The 16374-nt window shown below is 49.2% G+C and overlaps 1 protein-coding gene across 5 annotated transcripts; it reads left to right on the forward strand.

Annotated features, from left to right (window-relative positions):
- Positions 1 to 1028: 1028 nt before the first annotated feature.
- Positions 1029 to 16237, forward strand: TOP1MT (DNA topoisomerase I mitochondrial). Of its 5 annotated transcripts, XM_033011799.2 has the most exons (15): positions 2570 to 2596; positions 2713 to 2865; positions 3492 to 3607; positions 5756 to 5877; positions 6641 to 6763; positions 7285 to 7472; positions 8233 to 8377; positions 9232 to 9375; positions 9863 to 10048; positions 10687 to 10755; positions 11852 to 11966; positions 12456 to 12583; positions 13274 to 13368; positions 14282 to 14431; positions 14845 to 16237. In XM_033011799.2, exons 4-15 carry the CDS (start codon positions 5812 to 5814, stop codon positions 14945 to 14947), a joined length of 1512 nt encoding a protein of 503 aa, XP_032867690.1. In that variant the 5' UTR covers positions 2570 to 2596; positions 2713 to 2865; positions 3492 to 3607; positions 5756 to 5811; the 3' UTR covers positions 14948 to 16237. The 5 variants fall into 5 exon arrangements, with proteins under 5 accessions (XP_009973833.2, XP_032867689.1, XP_032867693.1 ...); XM_009975531.3 differs by lacking the exons at positions 2570 to 2596; positions 2713 to 2865 and adding an exon at positions 1029 to 1145; XM_033011798.2 differs by lacking the exons at positions 2570 to 2596; positions 2713 to 2865 and adding an exon at positions 2080 to 2327.
- The last annotated feature ends 137 nt before the right edge of the window (positions 16238 to 16374 follow it).

Below are 16374 nucleotides of genomic sequence, written 5' to 3' on the forward strand. Positions count from 1 at the left end.
TCCACGGAGGAGGTGGAGGCTGCCACTCACCAACGAGGTGAGAAGTGGCTTTGTTTTTCTCATAGGTTGCAGCACAAACCCAAGAGAGCAGGACCAGCAGCAGGACAGTGGCTCTCAGTGACCAAAGCTGGAATTGGGGTAGGAAACCCATGGGAATCTGTCACACACACCCCCCCCACCCAATTCTGCATGGGGCTCATGCTTTAGCATCTCCTTTTTGCACCTGGACTTTGGGACAATTGCATTTCTGTCCCAATTTTAGCTTTTCTTCCCTTCTTGGTGTTTTCACAGGTCTCAGAGCCAGGTGATGGTGTTGCTGGTGGGGCTGCATCACCCTGTGGGGCTTTGGAGGGGGATGTGGGGCTCGCTGCTGTGAGGGGGGGTGAGTACAAGGAGCTGGACCCCCTTGTCCTACAGCAGCAAGGGGATACCCAAGACCCCAAAATAAAAAAACTGAAAAAAGGGAAGCAGCAGGAAAAGGGATTGCTGAGAAAAGGAGGGAGAAAGAAATATGAATTTGAGGAAAGCCCTGGGGATGTGATGGAGGGCATGGAGGAGGAGGGTGATGATGGGGTCAGGAGTCAGGCAGGGGAATGGGGCAGAGCCAAGCAAGGGAGCAGTAACAGCACTTGGGGATGGGGTGATGGGAGGGAAAAATGGGAGAAAGGGAAAATGGAGGGAGTGGAGAAGATGGGGAAGAAGAAAATAAAGAAGGAAAAAATGTTGGAAGAGGAGCAAGAAGTGGAGAAGACAGATGAGAATAAAGGAGAGGGAGATGAATTGGAGGAGAAAGATGGGGTAGAAAAGGAAAACAAGGATGGAAAACAAGTAAAGGAGGAAGAGGAGGTGGATGAGAAAGGGGATGAAAGGTGGGAAGAGATGCAGAATATAGAGAATGGGCAGGAGGAAGAGGATGAAGCAAGGGAGGGAGATGTGCCAAGGAAAGAGAAAAAGGGGAAAATCAAGGAGAAAAAGTCTAAGGAGGAAAAAAAAGAGAAGAGGAAGAAGAACAAAAAGAAGAGTGATGAAGAAGAGACCCCCCAGAAAACCCAGAAAAGGAAATCTAAGGAAGGAGAAGAGAACAACAACAACAAAAAGGCTAAAAAGGAAGACAAGAAAGAAGAGACAGAAAACAAATGGAAATGGTAAGTGTTCTGTGTGCCTTTGGCCTGTGGGCTGGTTTAACACTAATGCAACCGGGGTTTTAGTTTTATTTCTTAGGGTAAAACTGTGAAAACTCTTTTTTTTTAGTTACTATTTTTGACTGCTTTGCTGTATTTTCTTAAGCCTTGAACTCAGCAGTCTTGACAGGAGGAAGGGGGCGAGAGATAATGGGAGGTTCTGGATATACAGTAGTATTTGTGCAATACTTTTTTTTGTTATTATTCTTGTAACAGTATGTATGATATGTATTCCTCCCAAAATGGCTTTGCTGGAGCCCAGCCAGGGAAGGGAGATGCTCATGGCTGATGGAAGGAGATGATCTGCACAACCCCCTGTAATAAAACAGCTTCCAAGACGGCGGGAGTTGTAGAGGATATAAAGGGGCTGTGCTTTTTTTTTTTTTTTTTTTGGTTGTTTGTTTTGCCCCTCTCTTTTGCAACAGTTTTTGGATGATCTAGTTAAGCTTTGTGGCAGGAAAGAAGGTACGAATGGGGCTGATGGATGCTGTGTTTTGGCCCGAGGTGGCAGGGAGCAGTAGCTTTGGCCACTTGGTGTCACTGTCTCCCAGGGCACCCCAATATCTGGGGCAGAGAAAAGGGCATTTAGGGGGCTGGATGCTATGGAATCTGTTGCAAATTTGGGCTTTGGGGAGCTGCTAGGGTGTTATCCCTGACAGGGTTGCCCGAACCTTTGGGGATAGCTCTTGTGGGGCACAGGGTGGCATGAAAAAGGGGATAAAGCAGGTTTTTTGCTAAAGTAATGACTGACGTGGTGGGGGGCTGGAGCCTGGCAAGGAGGCGAGAGGCTGGTCTGTAGCATCAGCACAATTTTACAGCAGTTTTGCCCCAAAACACGTGCAGGACTACATTTCCCATAAGGCTCCACCGCCTCGGCACGCGGGGGAGTGCCATGACCTGGACTGCTTGGGCAAGAGTGGGGTTTCTCGTGGCGATGCCGTAGGTCCCACCAGCTCCGCGTCGCGGTGGGTAGCGAGGTGCCGGGCCAGGATACTTGGGGTGAGCCGGGCATCCATCAGCCTCGCCGTCCCCGTGGCTGCTCGGTGGCATGTACCGGCGTCTCGCCTCCTCAGTGCTTGGCCGCAGGGCCCGTCACCCTCGCTTCACCCCCGTTTGCCTCCGGCCGGGTTCGGGGGGCAGCAAGAGGTGAGTGTGGGTGATGCCGTGCTGGGGAGCGCAGGGATTTGGGAGGAGAAATGAAGCCCTTGCAGCACCCCTCAAACCATCCCTGCAGCTGCCTGTCTGAGAAGATTCCAGCTAAGTTTTCTGTAGCCTGCTGATTTTCCTTTCAGATTTTTTTTTTTTTTCTTACGTTTTCTTGGCACAACGGACCTTTTGATGAGGTTCCCGCTTCCTGAGGGGAGGAGAAAAGTCAGAAATACTTCCGGGGCATTACTGAACGAGGAAAACTGGAGGTGGTTGGTTTTTTTTTTTGTTTTTTTTTGTTTTGTTTTGTTTTGTTTTGTTTTGTTTTGTTTTTTTTTTTTTTTTTTTTCTGGATGAAATCTTGCAATCATTGTTTTTTTTCCAGAGATGCTGGGGTTACGGGACCAGTGCCAGCCTGGCTGGTGCTGAGCCACAGGGTGCAGATCCCACGCGCTGCTGTCAGCAACGCTGTTCCGGAGGGCTTCTTCCTCTGCCCTTGAGCTGGGTTATCTCTTTTAATGTTATTCTGAACTTCAGGGTGGGTGTTCTGACTTTCTTTTAATTTTTTTGTTTGTTTTAATCTTCATTTTACATCTAAGGCTTGCAGTGACTTTAAAATCCTGGAGGGAGGAGAGACACATTAAAATCTTATTTACCTTAAGAGCATGGGCATAAATAGTTATGAACACTGTGTGTTGCCCATCTCTGGCACATGCACGTGAACTTCTGAACCTCCTTTTTTTTTTGGGGTGTTCTTTAAAAAAAGGAGGCAGCGATGGCTGTGGAGGGAAGGGAGGGTGCCTTTTAGTCCTTGCAGCCCATTCTGTGCAAACTGAGAAGCCTTTTTGCGGCGCAGCAGCGGGGTGGCTCTGCCTGTGCTGATGAGTTTGATCCATCCCTTCTCTTCCCCCCTGCCCTGCCACATCTCTCCATGTGACTGCACCAAGCGTGTCCCCTTCCCCAAGACGCCTTTCCCTGGGTTGCATTGCAGTCTTCCTCGTTTGAAAGAAAGGGGAAACTGAGGCAGTAGCTGAGACAACAGGATTTCATCTGGGTTTTGCAGCAACTTGCTGCTCACGGAGCATCTTCCCAGGGTGACTTTGGGAGAAGGTCCCAAACCCCAGGATTGGGATGTTCTCACGGGTCCCTGTGCATCTGTCCCAGGTGGGAAGAGGAGAAGAAAGAAGATGGGGTAAAGTGGACCCAGCTGGAGCACCGAGGACCCTACTTCGCCCCCCTTTATGAGCCGCTGCCTGACGACGTGCAATTTTATTACGATGGTATGTCTGCCTTGTGATGGGACCTGGGGCATGTGGTGGTGTCCTCTGCCTGGACAAAGAGCTGGTATCTTCTCTTGTATGGAGGGGGAAGCGTTGCAGACCACAAATTATTAAAGGGCCTAAATATCCCCTTGGATAAAGCCTGAACCCTGGGTTAAAGCTAGAGGGTTTTACACATGGTAGGAGTTAAGGGGTTATTGAGGAGCTAATGAGCCCTTGGTGATTGCAGGGTGTTTCATGCATCCCCCCGCCCTGTGCAGAGAACCCTAGGCAGGGTGAGGGCTTCAGTGCAGGTGCCTGAAGCTGGTTTTAGGGTGTTATGATGCAACCATGTGTGGAGCTGGGATTTGCACCCTTGCTCACAGCCTCTCCTGGCTGCAGGACATGCAGTGGTGGGGCAGGACCCTAAGTTTCTTGAGGAGGAAGGAATGCATCTTGATGCTGTTCCCTGAAGTCCTCATGTACCTCCGGTGAAGGTGGACTGGAAAAAAAAAGAACAATTTCTTTCTCGTTAAGATGCCTTTTGGGTTTGAGCTTTAAGTGAGCTCATTCGTGGTTTCCCCAAAAACTGGGAAAAGGTGGTTTTGCTTTTGAGAGCTGCAGCTGGCCTGTCTCGTGGCCTCAGTGATTGACACATCACTTGCTTTTCCAAGATGTTGCAGGGCTTGGAAGGGCTGTTCCTGGTCATGGCTCCTGATGTTGTCCCCAGGTCCACCATGTATCTCCTTACAACAACTCAGGGTGTCAGTGAGGGGCTGAGACCTGACAGGACAGATCCAGGTCTCTGCTGTCCTCCTTGGTTTCCTACCATGCCTGTTGGGCTGTCTACTCCTCGCTGCTCTCATCTTCATCCCTGAACTGTTTTCTGCCAGATCAAGGGAAGGAGGCAACAAGGACTTTGGGGCTGGATCAAGGGATGCTGGAGAAGAAAGGATCACAGTTCCGTGGGGTTTTGGTGGTCCTCAACCTCCTCACTGGGGCTTCCTATACCTTACAGATTTTTTTTACAGTCGGAAAAAAAAATAAAAGGCCAATTTTGGGAAATGAGGTGCCTGGCAAAGCTGTCACCAGAGGGCACTGCTGGAACATCGATGGGAGACACTGCTGGAGACTGACTTTGGCTCTGTGAGAAGCCCTGGCAGCTGTATATAGTCCTGCACAGGCTTTGGACATTCTCTGTGGTTTCTGAGTTGTTGGAGACCCATCAGTGTGTTGTGCGCATCTCGGCTGGTGGCTTGGGTGACGTTGGCTCATTTACAAAAAGATGTCCCTGTTCTTGGATGAAAAAGTGTTTGTGGGAAGGTATCAACCCCAAGTAGGAAGGGACTGTGGCCGAGCTGGTATATGTAGGCTGTAATGGAGCTGCTCTAAGGCTGTGACCCACCATGCCCTCCGGTACGGGTGGGGGTCAGGACCCCAAAAACCAGTGTGTCTGGTGCAGGTAGGTTTTGAACCATCCAGTGGAACTCTGCAGGGTTCTTTTCCTATAACTTGCCTAGAAATGCTATTCCAAAGCATTGGTTTCCTAGGAAGAGCCAAGCTGTTCCCTGGTTTCACTAGACTTCATTACTGTAGCCAAAGATCTTGGGGGAGGATGGTGGCTTTGTCTCTTCCAATAAATGATCCAAGATCCACTGGACAAACATGAGAGGCTCTTGCACCCGTATTTATTGCAAAAATCTCAGCTTTGAGCTTCCCATGATTGTTCCATCTGTGTGGGAAAGTATTTGAGAGAAGACCTCTCCAAGTGGGGTCCTGGATGAGATCGTGGTCAGAAAGCAAACCTTTCTGTGTTGCTCTGTGGAGCCATTAATTTGGGACTCGTCATGGCATGGTGGCTGCCGAAAGCCTTGTGGCTCAGTGACCTTAAAGTAAATCAGGGTTTCCACTCTCCTGGAAAAGAAAATGAAGTGTGTGATTGCAGATGGGCTGCAGCAGCATCCTGGTGTGCCAAGTGCTCTGGTTATTGATCTGCAGACGAGGCCGTGCTTGGTGCAGGGGGGGTGCCAAAGTCTTGCCAGTGTCTGTTCTCATCCGTTGTCCCCATTTTGGCACTGTGGTGAGCATGGGGACTTGCTGAACAACTGCCTGGGGCTGCAGGGTTGGGCTATCCCCATAATTGATACTAAAGGTCCTCTCCCTTCCTAGGTAAACCCCTGAAGCTGAGCCTGGCCACAGAGGAAATTGCCACCTTCTATGCCAAAATGCTTGATCATGAATATACAACCAAGGAGATCTTCCAGAACAACTTTTTCAATGACTGGAGGAAGGTACGTTCCCCGTGAGGGCTTCCTTGCTGCCCATCCTCTGCTTTATACATGCGGCATTAAACTTGTAATCCCCAGGCAGACCGTAGGCTGCAGTGTGGGTTGGAGGGGATGAGGAGTTATTTTGTGGCTTAGTTCTTTACAATTATGAGATCCTAAATTAGATGCTTATCTTTCTTGCTTCTTGTGGGTTTGGGCTGGGGCTTGCTGTCTGCAGCATCCTCGAGGGCTTCATGATGACCCTTGTGCTCCCCCCGAGTTTTAGCGGTGCTGCCTAAGAAAGCAGGTATTGGGTCTTGCAAACAACTTCACAAACGGTTTAGGCCGTGTGTCCTTCTGAAAGACTAACCTCACGCTCCCACAGCACCATGGCTTAGTTCCCAGGCAAAAGCAAGACCTCTCCTAGGGCAAGTTTACGTGCCCCCAAATACCTTCAGTTCTGCTTGCAGTCGTGCTCGGAGGCTGCTTGTTTCCACAGAAGGGGTTAGAGGTTGTTCCACCCCAGATCTGGCTTCGTTTTGCTTATTTGTGGGTGCAGACTCAGGTGTCCAGAGGCAGCCTGGCCTCCTGCCACAGCAGCTTTGTCTGCCCTTGGGGTGGCTGTGGCTAGGATAGCTGGGGTGGCTGCTTCCTTCTGATATTTTCTGAAGAACTGGCATGTGGGTCTCCATTTCCTTTTTCGTGAAGGAGAGGCACAAGGCAGCAGCCCTGTGTGGAGTCAGTTTTGCCTCTCTGATTTACATAGCCCCTCTCATCTCTTGCTCAGGAGATGACATCAAAGGAGCAGAAAATAATCAAAGACCTGGACAAGTGTGACTTCAGGGAGATCCACAAGTACTTTGTGGACAAAAGTGAGGCACGGAAAGCACTCTCTAAAGAGGAGAAGCAGGTGAGGACTGTATCCTAGGACATCTGAGACTGGCTGATATGTTTTTGTGACCAACTTGGGGTATTTTGGCTCCTGCTTGTCTCCTTTCCTGGTGTTATGCCTTCACCTGGGACCTCTTAGTCCTGTGGACCAACTCTGTCTCAATGACCATCAAGACCCCTCTTCATGAAGTTTATCTGCAGACACTGCATGTTTCATGGCTTTGCAGGGTACCAGTCATCCTCAGACCACAGTTTGGGGTCCTGCCCTGTCCAGAGGATGGGTGACCTTGCTAAGGGGCTAGTGGTATGTAGGCTTGTTCCATCAATGTTGGGACAGCATCACTGTGAGGGTTTCCAAAGTAGGTGGAGATGAGCTATTTGTTAGGAGTGGACTTGGACCAATGCTCACCTCTTCCTCCAACCCTTTGAGGTCTGCCTTTCCAGCCTTGTTTTTTTTTTTTCTGGGGAAAGGAGGGTAGCAAAAGGCAATTACCAGTCGTAAGGTTTTGGTTTCATCCTGTGAGATGGTCCATGTTTCAGAAACTGAAGGAGGAGGCGGATAAGATCCAGGAGGAATATGGGTACTGCATCCTTGATGGGCACCGGGAGAAGATAGGCAACTTCAAAACTGAGCCACCGGGGCTTTTCCGTGGCCGTGGGGACCACCCCAAAATGGGCATGCTGAAGAAGAGGATAATGCCAGAAGATGTTGTCATCAACTGCAGCAAGTGAGTTGCTGTGGGAAGCGCTGAGCTCGTGGGGCTGCTTTTGGGATGGGTAGCCTGGAGCTACCATGGGGATTTTGCCATCTCCTACAATCACTGCTTTACACACCTTGAGGTTTGAACTCACTGGGTCCCTTTTAACCACCTCCTGGGCACCTCCACGTGCCTGCTTTGCAGTTAGGTCAGACTTTTGGTGTTTGTTTTTTTTTTTTTTTTTTTTTTTCTGTGGATGTACAGTGGCCAGGGAGCTGGTCAGCAGCTCCCATCTCTCACTGGTGCCTGCAGTGTTCACCCAACATGAACTGCAAACACTGCAGTGCTCCTATGGCCTCTTGGAAAAAGGGACAACTCCGTACTCCTCCCCCTGTGCCCTTCTTCCAAACAAGCCATTCCTCCTCACTTTATGGCTCCCTTGTGCTGGCTGGAAGCATCAGGATACTCACTGGAGGGAGGAAAATCAGTGATGGGATTAAGAGTGTTTGCCCTCCAAGTTACATGAGTTGGATTGGTCTTAAACCACCCATGTGAAGACCTTATGGCCTTGATTCAAAACACTCCCCCAGCAGCCCAGCGACTTCTCCTGTTGTCCCCAGTAGCTAAAGAGCTGATCATCTTGTGGAGCAATTTTGTGCGGGCTGTATGTTTTCTGTAAGTAACATTCCAATGTGGTGACCATCTTTTGGCTCACTGCGAAGAAGCAGTTGAGCTGACAACCTGGTGCTTCTTCATGGTCTGAGGGCTGTTAACCTTGCTCTGCCCACAGGGACTCCAAAATCCCCGAGCCACCAGAAGGGCACAAGTGGAAGGAGGTGCGCTTCGACAACACGGTTACCTGGCTAGCCTCCTGGACGGAAAACATCCAGAACACTTTGAAGTACATCATGCTGAACCCCAGCTCCAAGCTGAAGGTCGGAGTGATGCTGCTGTTCAGACAGAGCTGTTATCTTTTGGGCCACTGGCTTTTTGCCAGGTGGAAAGATCATGGGAAAGCAGAGATGTGGCACATCAGCAGACGTGTACTTCCCACCCCCCCACCCCCCTTTAAAAAAAAGGAGGATAAACTAAATTAATTGTTGTGCCGTTGAGCGGTGAGAGGATAGAAATGATTGTTAAGCATCAAACCTATTCCAGGGAACGGGTTGCTACTGGTGGAGCCATCCCTGTGTTGTGGTGGTCATGTGTGCCCAAGGAAGGCGGCTGAAAGCCAGGCAGGGGCTGAGAGGGTCCACAGGGACTAGTGTCTGTGGGGTTGAATAAATTTATGCCAGTAAATGGTGATTCTACCTCTCCTTATCCTCCGTCTGTAGTGCCATAGAAGGGAGGGAGTGAACACTGTGAGGAGGGAAAGGTGATTTAAAGCTATTTCCAGTCCTCAAAGTAAAGGAGGAAACTGTGTGCAAGCTGGGCACAACTGAGCCAAGTGTGTTGTGTCAGTCTACATCGGTGGTGGCCAAGCAGCTGTGGCCATGGCCACGCAGTGCTTGACCCCTTGGTTCCTCAACGGCTGTGTGCTGGCTGCTAGCTGGTGGAGGACACCTCCAGACCATGAGCAGCTCAGATTTGGCCAGGATCCCAAGTTCAGCACAGGCAGCAGAGGGCACAGAAACCCTAGATAAGCCGTTTCTGCTCGGATTTTTCTCAAGAAAACAATGGGGTTTAAGCAGAAGTTAGATGCTGGAGGTGCTCCCAGAACAGGGCTTGACTAGTAGGGGTGGAAAGAAGATGAGGCACTGGGTGAAAATGTCTCGGCTTCTCTTTCCAGGGAGAGAAGGACTGGCAGAAATATGAGGTAGCCCGGCGCTTAAAGGATGTTGTCCACAAAATCCGTGCTCAGTACCGAGCTGACTGGAAATCCAAGGAGATGAAGAAGAGGCAAAGAGCAGTGGCCCTCTATTTCATTGATAAGGTATCTGCAGCCTCACCATGGCCCCAGGTCCCCCAGCCCTGTTGAAGTTTGGGCTTAGCTTACCTGATCCACCCCAACCTGCAGGTTTTTTTGGTGTCTGTTGGCTGTACTAGCCAGAGTTATTCCTTTTGAGGCATCTGGCAATGATCATGGAGGACTCTTACCATCTGATGATGCTTGTGTGAGGACACAGGAGCTGTGCTGTCCTTCTTGGACTCTACCTGCATGCGTGTGTCTGTGTGACCACGAAAGCCCCACTGGAGAGCTGGATAACTTTATTCTGGGGGGATGTTCTAGGGTTTCTTTGAGCAGTGAAATAATCTTCTGCTGGAGGCAGTCACTGCTTGGTATCCACCAGGGTCCCTGCAGTCATTCAGTGAGGCACTGTCCTGAGAAAGCTTTCTTTTCCCCCTGTCCCTGCTGTCAACATTAATAACCTTGGAAGGGGGAATTGAGGTGGGCTGGATGACTCACTGTCTGCTTCCAGCTGGCCTTGAGAGCTGGCAATGAGAAGGAGGAAGGGGAGACTGCGGACACGGTTGGCTGCTGCTCCCTGCGTGTGGAGCACATCAAACTGCACCCCAACCTGGATGGGCAGGAGCACGTGGTGGAGTTTGACTTCCTTGGGAAAGACTCGATCCGTTACTACAACAAAGTGTCAGTGGAGAAGATGGTGAGTGGGGTGGAAATGGAGGCAGCGGCTGGCATGGCAATTTGGTGCAGGGTTAGTTGGGTGGCTCGGTTCGCTCAGTGGTTGTCAGTCCCAAATCTGCGTCTGAAACCTGTTGCAAAGATGCCTCCTGTGCTTTAACAGCACAGTGGCAGCATGTGCATGAGATGCGACCGTGCTGGGTGACGAGGACATCCACATGCTGACCCTGTCCTAGAGAACAGGGAGAAACTTTGGGGGGTAGGGTTTTCAAGGTCATTCTAGCCCATGAACTATGAGTGAGAAGTCTTTCCTCCTGGAGCATCCCTCGTTTATGGGTGGACATTAGGACTTAAACTCGTTGATATTTATTTGTTTGCTTTACCCATGGCTTAAACAACTTATGGCCTAAATTATTTTAATGGTGTTTGTGGCGAAACTGGAGTCCCAGGGATAGTAGAGATCTGAGAAAAAACAGCCTGTGGCACCAGTGGCTCAGAGGTCGCAGTGGCGGCCCTTGAAGTTGAGAAGGTTGGTGGTGTGGTAGGATGTATACTACACAAGTCTGAGTCTGGATTAAGAAGCAGGTAGAGATGAGGGAGATATCTGGGAGCGATTTTCTTCATGTCCCTGACCAGATCCATCCCTTCCTCCTTTTTTAGGTGTTCAAGAACCTGCAGCTCTTCATGAAGAACAAGAACCCAGCAGATGACCTCTTTGACAGGCTCAATGTGAGTTGTCACCTCTGAGCTTTTGCAACAGCACTGCTGGCCCAAAGGGAGTAGAAGCAAACCTGTGACATCCCTGTCCAGTCTGCAGGCTCCCAGGCTGTGGTGCTGCATCAGTGTCATCCCTCACGCTGGGCTATCTCCCCTCCAGAGACACCACTGTAACTATTTTAACACACCTTATTGGGGTGCTGTGATTTATTTTCATTTTTTCAGTCCTCTTTGTGCACTGGTAGCATCTCTGCCTCTGAATGTGGTCTTGGCTGCCTGCCTGCACCCATGAGTAACCTGTGTCCCTGCTAAGGAGGTGGCTTTCTGCTCCTTCCCTCCTCTAACTCATCTGCTTGGGCTTTTTTTTTAGCCTGGGAAGGCCTGCCCACGCACATGTTGCTCGGGGCATTGCTGGAAGTGTCAAACCTCAGCTGTTTGATGCTTTTACACCTTGCTGAGGCTCGGAAGAAGTGTGAGAGGCTGCCGGAGCACAGGGATGCCGGAGAGATGTGCTGCAGCCTTCCCTCTTGAGCTACTCCCCTGCAAAAGCCTTCTCCTTCCTTTTTCCTCAGTATGGGATATGGGGTGCTGCCACCCATGTCCCCCTCTGCTCGCATCTCCTACAAAGCCACTTGCTTATCTTTCTTCTGAAGAGGCTGCTCCTCTCTGATTATATAGGATTTATCTGTGATAGGTTTTCTTGGTACAAATAAGGCTTCCTCCGAACCCAGGATGACTCTTCTTAGCATCTTCTGTTTCCACTCCAACTACAGGCCCATGTGCTCCGTCAAACAGACATACCAGATATGATATATGTGAGATGTGATATTGGATGTGAGATGTGTCCTCTTGGACACAGATGGGCAGAAATTGTCGACTTCCAGAGAAATTCTTTGTGGGTGTAGGTGGAATTTGTGACAGGTTTTGGTAGATGTGGGCCTGACCCACCAAGTAGATCTGCAAGCTACAGGAGATTATTTTTTTTTTTTAATGCTTGATTTGCTTGCTTAGGCAGAAGATGGTCTGCAAAGCAAGTACTTTATTGTCCTGGATTCTGTGTGTTCTTCCTTCCTTTTCCCCTCACTTTGTTCTGTCTTCCTTCCCCCAGACATCCATTCTGAACAGACACCTCCAGAGTCTGATGGATGGTTTGAGTGCCAAAGTGTTCAGGACCTACAATGCCTCCATCACCTTGCAGGAGCAGCTCAAGGCACTCACGAACTGTGAGTTATAACACTGTTCACGGTATCACCAGCTGCATTATGCTGCCAGTGGGATCACTGATGTCCATCCATTGCATTGGGGTCCCTAGAACTGCCTGCCCCTCCTTGGCAAGCGATGCACCGCGTTGTAGGGTGGTGTGTAACCTACGGGGGCATGCGGCAGGTTGGGAACAATGTTAAGTGAGAAATAGTTACCCACTCAGCAGTAGCCTGACTGACTGATAGCCAAGATGAAAGCATTTCTTTTCCCCCACTCCTTTAATTGCTGGTTGGTTGCATTATTTTTGCCTGCCTTTGCCACATCACCTTGGAGTAATGAGGCAGTGTCGGATTCGGTGATGCTTAAGTGTCCTTCACCAATTTCCACAACCAGTATCGCTCTCCTCTGACAAAGGATGGGAAAAGCAAACAACTTGCTGCTGTTCTGATCTCTTCCCTGCCTTCCCCACCTCCCAGGAAGGTGACAATGGTGCTTCCATTTATTTTCAGCTGAAGACAATGTCGCAGGAAAGCTCCTCTCCTACAACCGAGCTAACCGAGCTGTGGCCATCCTGTGCAACCATCAGAGGTCCACACCGAAAACCTTTGAGAAGTCAATGCAAAACCTCCAGATCAAGGTGAGATAGACCAAACTGAGAGCCCCAGACCCGATCTCACCTCTGATCTTCGTTTTTCAGGAATGGGGAGAGGGAGGGTGAATAATCTGATGCCTAAAGAGATCACATTGATCAAGCATGACAGGGAATGAACCAGAAACAGTGGCTTTTTTAATTAGTGCAGAGACATCAGCAAGCCAGGGATGGACTAAGGTCAAATGCTGGATGAAGCACACTTGGCATAGAGTTTGTTTTTTTTATCGCTTGGTGTCTTCAAACCAAGTTGAGTGCCTTTTGTGATGGCACAGCTTTAAGACAGTTGGCTTGGGACCAGGGAAATTGATTTTTTTTTTTTTTTTTTTTTTTTTTTTTTTTCTGTCTGGATGTTTGCAGGAGGACCAACTGAAATTTCATGGGTTTGCTCAAACTACCACTTTTAGTTGTCCTCAGCTCTTGCTCACATTCCACTGGTGAGCTTGGGGCTTTGCAGTGGGTCCCAGCACTGTCACGAGCCAGTCGGTCTTGAACAGTTGCACAAGACAAACAGATAAGAGCTGTGTTTCTGGCATCTGGGTTGCGAGGATCTTTTGCAAGATGCTAAGAAATGCTTGAGCTCAGCAGGCGTTGCAGGGGCAAGTTATTGGGGCTGGAGTAGGTTTGGTAAGAAATTGGAGAGGAACACACGGGCTGACTTTATATTTACCGTCACAGATCGATGCCAAGAAGCAACAGGTGGAGGAAGCCCAGCAAGAGCTGAAAAAAGCTGAAGATGAGTTTGAAGACACAAAAGATGCCAAAGCAGAAGCGTGAGTAGTGGCTCCTCCTTACAATTCCCTTGTGAAAGGGATCTCAGTGCTGAGGGCCTGCAGATGGGGTTGATGTGGTCCAACACCCTAGGTGCAGCTCATCAGAACTGACATGCCATTGTTGGATATTCTTGTTCTGTGGCCTTGTACATACTTTCTTGTAACAGTAGGATTACAAAAAGGTCCTTTGAGGGGGATTTCTTTGTGATAGGGCACACCTCGCTGAATACTGAGACTTCAACCCAAGCTGCTGCCTTGGATTTATCCTCCAAATGTCATGGTGCAAAGGATGACTAGCTTGAGGTTGGAGCTGGGGATACACAGACTGGCCTCGATGCGTGTTTTTCTTGTGGGACACTTGAGTGATGGATTGTGGCTTCTCTGATCTCTGCAGTAGTCATTGCATGGGGACTGTCCAAATTTGCTCCCTGCTCCCAGACCCTAAATGTGACTTGCTGCCCAGAGACAAGAGAAGGCTGGAGAAGAGAAACAAGAGTTGTATCTTATGTTTTACTCTGGGTTTTCTTGTTTTCCGCTCACGACTTGCGTTGCTGAGATGCAGAGCAAATTGTCAGAGATGGTCATTGCTCATGGACCCTGGATTTGAGGAGGTGGTCTCTGCTGGGTGCTGGCTTTTGTGCTTGCCCCACTTTGGTAATAATAATTCTATTTTTAAAAGTGTCTTATGAGGTCCGTGTACTTGGGAAATGGGTTAGTGCTGAATGGCGTCTTCCACTTTGTCATTCAGGAGTATTTCTTGGTTTAAGGTGAATGTAGAGGCTGCTCTGAGCTGAAGCTTGTTGGCTTTCCATCACGCTCCCAGGCAGCAGCAGACCAGAACTGCTCTCTATTTCACCTCTGCTGCTGCTTCTCCTTTAACATGCTGTTTGTGTTGCTCTTCCTCTACCCTCAGCAATGTGGAGAAGAAAAAAAAACTGTTGAAGCGACTGGAAGAGCAGCTGGCCAAGTTGAATGTCCAGGCCACAGATAAGGAGGAGAACAAGCAGATAGCTCTGGGCACGTCCAAGCTGAATTACCTGGACCCCAGGATTAGCATCGCTTGGTAAGTCTTGGGCATGCTATGGGGCAAAAGTTCCTTTAGAGATGTGCAGATCACCTAGAACTGCCTGGGGAGGGGAATAAACACATGCCTGATCCCTTAGAGGAAAGGAATAAACTTGGTTTCTGCCCAGAGAAACCGGCCCAAGCCCTAGAGGTGTTGGCGGTCAGCAAAATCCAAAGCTAAGGCTTCCCTTACTACAAGTAACTGTTTGCAAGATGTTCCTTCTGGGTTTAGGGCGAGAAGGGGTCACTTTGTCTTTATTAGCAGTGACACAAAGAAAATTCCTTAAGGAGCTTGGGGCGAAGGAGTTTGCATGGGTGAAAGATGCTGTACCCTAAGCGGAGGGGACTGCGGTGGTGGGAGCAGAGTGGGACGGGTAGCACATCCCCACGGCTGTCTCATGGTCTGTACAGGTGCAAGAAGTTCGGCGTGCCCATCGAGAAGATCTACAACAAGACTCAGAGGGAGAAGTTTGCCTGGGCGATCGATATGGCCGATGAGGACTTCGAATTCTGAGAACAGTGCCTTTTATGCTGCTGCAGTTGTTGCCGGGTTGGAGCTGGGGGTTGTCTAATGAAGGGTTTTGATACAGGCAGTTTGTGCCTTTTTGCATACAAAAGAAAACACCCAGTTTCTAGTTGAAACAGGTATTGCTGACTTGTGACACTCATCCTGATTGCAGTGACTTTGTGAACTTTTAATTCTTCTTTAGAGTTGCCAAGTGCTTTGGATCTTTTCTTTCCTCTTCCGGAGTCTAGGAAGAAGATTGAATGAGAGCCTTAATTGTGCTGATAAACAAGATTAGACCTAATCCCATCTCCTTGATGTAATGGAGCTGTGCTGTCCTTTTCAGACTTTCTGAATTGGCTTGGTGGGGAAATACAAGCCAATAACAGCAGCAAAACAGGCAGCTGCAGTATAAGGCCTGGGTCAGGGATATGCAGGAAGGAAAGGAAAAAATCTCAGAGTTTTACATGTCAGGGTATTTTGTCTTTCAGCTCCAGGAGAGAAGAAAATTGTGCAACTGCACAAACATAATAAAAATGGAAAAATGTTCTGGGACAGTGCAAATGTCACGGTAGGAGGAGGAGGGAGAGGAAGATGCTGGATTAAAAAGCAGGATTAAAAATCCTCACATTGAACGGATGACATTCACCTCGGCATGAGCAAAGTGTACTTTTTCACCCCTCTGTGGTTAAACCTTGGTCTGGGAGAGAACATCTCATTTGGGGCCATACTTTCCTTCCCCTACTTGCTTCGGTTGGCTCTGGCTCACCTCGCTGTACCCATAGTAGAAACTAAACTGTTCAGCCCCAGATTTAGCACTGGGAAAGGATGATGCGGTGGGGCTGGACCAGACTGTGGTGGGATGTGAGGGTGCTGGGGAGAGGCACCGAGCTTGCTGGAGCTGTGCCTGCGTGGGAGAACAGCTTTGTCATCAAGCTGCATCCTCCCCAGTCTGTTCCCAGTGGGGATGGAGCAGGCAGGGATGGGTGGTAGAAACTGCTGGTGCTTGCTGCCTAATTGGCTGCTTTTCAGAGGTGGGGGAAAAAAAAAAAAAAAGCGATATCAGCATGTACCTGGCAACAGTTAGCCTACATACCAGTGAATCTCAGGTGTAAGCAAGCTGTTGCATTGGCAGCAAAGCCTTCTGGCATCTCAGGGCTGATGTTCAGGTTGCTGTAGTCCAAAGCTCGGTGCTTCCCATGTGTTTATTCACAGCCACTTGTTCTTGTGTTTAAACCGTTGCTATTTTGGTTGGAAGTCGAGTACTTGAAATGCATTTCATTAAAAGTGGAAATGATTTTTTTTTTTTTTTTTTTTCCTGAGTATCGGTGACTAGAGGCTTTTTGCAATTCATCCAGGATGCGGTTCTGCTGTGAGCTGATGGGCAGAAGTCTGAGTCAGGGCTCAGCCTCTATAATGGGGTCTGTGTATGCTCA

The sequence above is a fragment of the Tyto alba genome, unplaced genomic scaffold (assembly GCF_018691265.1).
Source record: "Tyto alba isolate M040663 unplaced genomic scaffold, T.alba_DEE_v4.0 Super-Scaffold_9, whole genome shotgun sequence".
In the NCBI taxonomy this organism is placed as follows: Eukaryota; Metazoa; Chordata; class Aves; order Strigiformes; family Tytonidae; genus Tyto; species Tyto alba.

Bases quoted from the DNA above. Each gene is read 5' to 3' on its own strand.
- TOP1MT (XM_033011798.2), top strand. From the start codon at position 2,230: ATGTACCGGCGTCTCGCCTCCTCAGTGCTTGGCCGCAGGGCCCGTCAC. The intron at 8,378-9,231 runs GTCGGAGTGATG...TTCTCTTTCCAG, and splicing joins ACCCCAGCTCCAAGCTGAAG to GGAGAGAAGGACTGGCAGAA. The intron at 11,967-12,455 runs GTGAGTTATAAC...ATTTATTTTCAG, and splicing joins GCTCAAGGCACTCACGAACT to CTGAAGACAATGTCGCAGGA.